General features: G+C 48.8%; 1 protein-coding gene across 1 annotated transcript; it reads right to left on the bottom strand.

The window, feature by feature from the left end:
• Window positions 1–243: 243 nt before the first annotated feature.
• Window positions 244–2,098, bottom strand: olig3 (oligodendrocyte transcription factor 3). Its single transcript, XM_032552620.1, has one exon. It carries the CDS (start codon window positions 1,646–1,648, stop codon window positions 743–745), a length of 906 nt encoding a protein of 301 aa, XP_032408511.1. The 5' UTR covers window positions 1,649–2,098; the 3' UTR covers window positions 244–742.
• Between the last annotated feature and the right edge of the window lie 948 nt (window positions 2,099–3,046).

The raw sequence follows: 3,046 nt of genomic DNA, 5'->3' as shown, positions 1-3,046 counted from the left end.
ATAATTCCAGTTTTATTGAAACCTCAGGAACGCCGGTGATAATAAATATTTGTTTGAATTAATCATCAACAATGTACAAAAATAAACACACAGGGTCTCTGGGCAAAGTCTTTTCTGCAAAAACAGTAATGCCGAGATCATTACACAAACATGCAAGAAAAAGAAACGACAACCTTTATATATATATATATATATATATATATATATATATATATATATATATATATATATATATATATATATATATATATATATAGAAAGGGAAGAAAAAAAAACAGAACTGTTGCACAACCAGACAAGAAATATGCCACACTGCTGAAATGGATCTTTCACTCCAACTCGTTTCAGCCAAACCCCATGAATCTCTTAACTCTCGTGTAAGTGTATAAACTCCTTGGTACAAGGCACGGGAAGCTTTCTTCGTTTTTCACAAAATGACGCCTGATGCGAAACCAAAACCATAACGTGCAAGCAGCCTCCGCCACTTGTCACAATGTGCCGTGAAAACTAAGTTCAGCCAAACACAGGAGGAACATGGCGTCCTGTTGCGCTTTTTCACCTGCGAGGGGTGAAAAACCAAGAGTCAGTCTTTATATGTCCTTGTTACAAGGAGGTTAAATTTATTTTTCTCTTATATACGTTTATCAAGAAAACAAACTAAACGACAACATGCATCCCATGCCCTGATTTCTTTATGTACAAGACGTCAGATCATCGTCCAGTCTCTGCTGGGTGTCGGACATCATTTCAGGCCGTCCTTCCCCTCCCCCGTGAGTCTCGTCAAGCCCGTGGAGGTGATGGGGATGTGCGGAGGAGGAGGCACCTGGCAGATGGTGCAGGGGCAGGGCAGGCCGGCCCAGTGCTGGAAGCCGGAGCCCAGCTGCAGCGCCGGGGGCGCCGCCGGGGAGCCCTTCATCAGCGCGTGGGGCGCCCTGATGGACGTGAGTCCGGGCAGCGCGCTGGACAGCGTGGAGGACGTGGAGGAGGTCAGCGCGCCGCCGAGGAGAGGGTGCACCTGGTGCGCGGCGGCGGCGGCGGCGGCGGCTGCCGCGGCGGCCGCGGCCGGGACCGCCGAGTGTCCGCTCGCGCCGGCCCCGTGCGCCACGGTCCCGCAGTGGAAGGCCGAGTGCTGCCCGCCGTAAATCTCTCCCACCAGCCGCTTCATCTCGTCCAGGGAGCTGGTGAGCATCAGGATGTAGTTCCTGGCCAGCAGCAGCGTGGCGATCTTGGAGAGCTTCCGCACCGACGGCCCGTGCGCGTACGGCATCACCTCGCGCAGCCCGTCCATGGCCAGGTTGAGGTCGTGCATGCGCTTCCGCTCCCGGCCGTTGATCTTGAGTCTCAGTTGGTACATTTCCTCCTCGGTGACCTGCTTCTTCAGTTTGTACTTGTTGCTGCTGCTGCTGCTGCTACTACTACTGCTGCTGCTGCTTCCCACCAACGCGGACTTTGCGTCAACTGCGCGCAGGTGCTCGGTTATCTTTTGGCTCTGCTGCTCGCCGCTCTGCGTGGAGGAGGTGACGGACGAGCCGACGTGCTGGTGGAGGTGGTGGTGGTGGTGGTGGTGGTGCGGATGGTGGTCTCGAAGAAACATGCCGTCCATGTCCGGGGAAGAAGCTCTGCTGCTCGGGCTGGAGTCTGAATTCATTTTATGGGTTTGCTTCCGAGGTTGTCGGGTAGGAGGTCGCTGCCGGCTTCCTCCCTCTCTCCTCTCCTCTCCCTCCCCTCTCTCGTGTCACTCCGCCAGTCGGTCTCTCCCTCTGTTTTCCTGAGCCTTTCTACTCGCTCTGAACGCCTGATGTCGCCTGCGTGCGTCCTGTCCCGCTCTGCAGTAGCCGCTTTGCTTATGTGGCTGCCGACTTTCTCTCTCTCCGTGTGCGCACGAAGAGGACACTCATGGCGCGTATTTATACGCGGGGACAGACAAAAGCGGCTTTCCCATTCATAACGCCTGGTTAAGAGAGTGACGTGCCGGCGCGAAAGGGGCGGCGTGCTTTGACTGTCCCACTGACCGCGCTGTGCGGCGACCCACTGGCATTGTTAGGACGCAGCCAGGGGCCCAAAGAGCTCCGCTGCTGTAGCAAACACAGGAACAAGCCGGTCGGTTTTAAAGCAGTGCATTTAGTGACCTCACAGCTATAATAACATCAACGCACAAAGTGGAGCAGTTTCATTTGTAATGTTTTGCCGCAACTACAACAAACGCTTTACGCACAGCCGAGTTGCGCGTAAAACCTGAAGTAGCCCATCATTTTTCAAACTAAGTTTGCCTAGAAAACAATAAACATTAAACTCACTTGGAAAAAAAACAACTTTATGAAACCTATAAAACAGAAAATGTTGAGTTCTATGAAGTTACACTCCTTGGACTGCGACTGACAGGAAAATGCGCAGGACTGGGAAGGTAAGTTGTTCCATTCATCGGTTCCTGCTGCCTCAGTCTGGAGACGATCCGGCTGATCGTAAGTGAACACAGATCACCACAGACTCTGGAAAGTTCTTCGCAGTTCCTATGATAATAATAATAATAATAATAATAATAATAATAATAATAATAATAATAATAATAATATCATTTAAATTGATTTGCAGGACTAGAGGGAAACAGTTACAAGATGAAAATACATGTAAAATCGGTTATACAATTAGGAGAAAGTAAGTAAATTAAAATAAAATTTTAACTGCACATAGCTTAAATCTGTATTTTTGCCCCTCACTACAAACCTGTTCTAAATTATAGACTTTATCGACCTGATATGTGGAGCAATAGCTCAGGTTTTCAGTGAGTTGGTTTCAGAGCTGAGAACATAAAACGTTGTTTCGTTCTGATCGCTCTGTGAAAACATCTGAGATGACCTGAAGGATCTACTTGTTTCAACCAAAGAAGCCTGTCCAAGGTGTTTGTATGTCCAACACTAATTCTAGTTTTTTTTAAAAACAAACAAACAACATAAACAGGATTTTAAAACATGCTGTTCTTTTACAAACATGGAGCCGGTGCAGGAATATGAACTAAGATGATTCATTTTCCCGGTTTTGGTCAGGT

Source organism: Xiphophorus hellerii, chromosome 22 (assembly GCF_003331165.1).
Source record: "Xiphophorus hellerii strain 12219 chromosome 22, Xiphophorus_hellerii-4.1, whole genome shotgun sequence".
In the NCBI taxonomy this organism is placed as follows: Eukaryota; Metazoa; Chordata; class Actinopteri; order Cyprinodontiformes; family Poeciliidae; genus Xiphophorus; species Xiphophorus hellerii.
The sequence above is the reverse complement of the archived record's forward strand: the minus strand, read 5'-3'. Positions and strand labels throughout refer to the sequence as shown.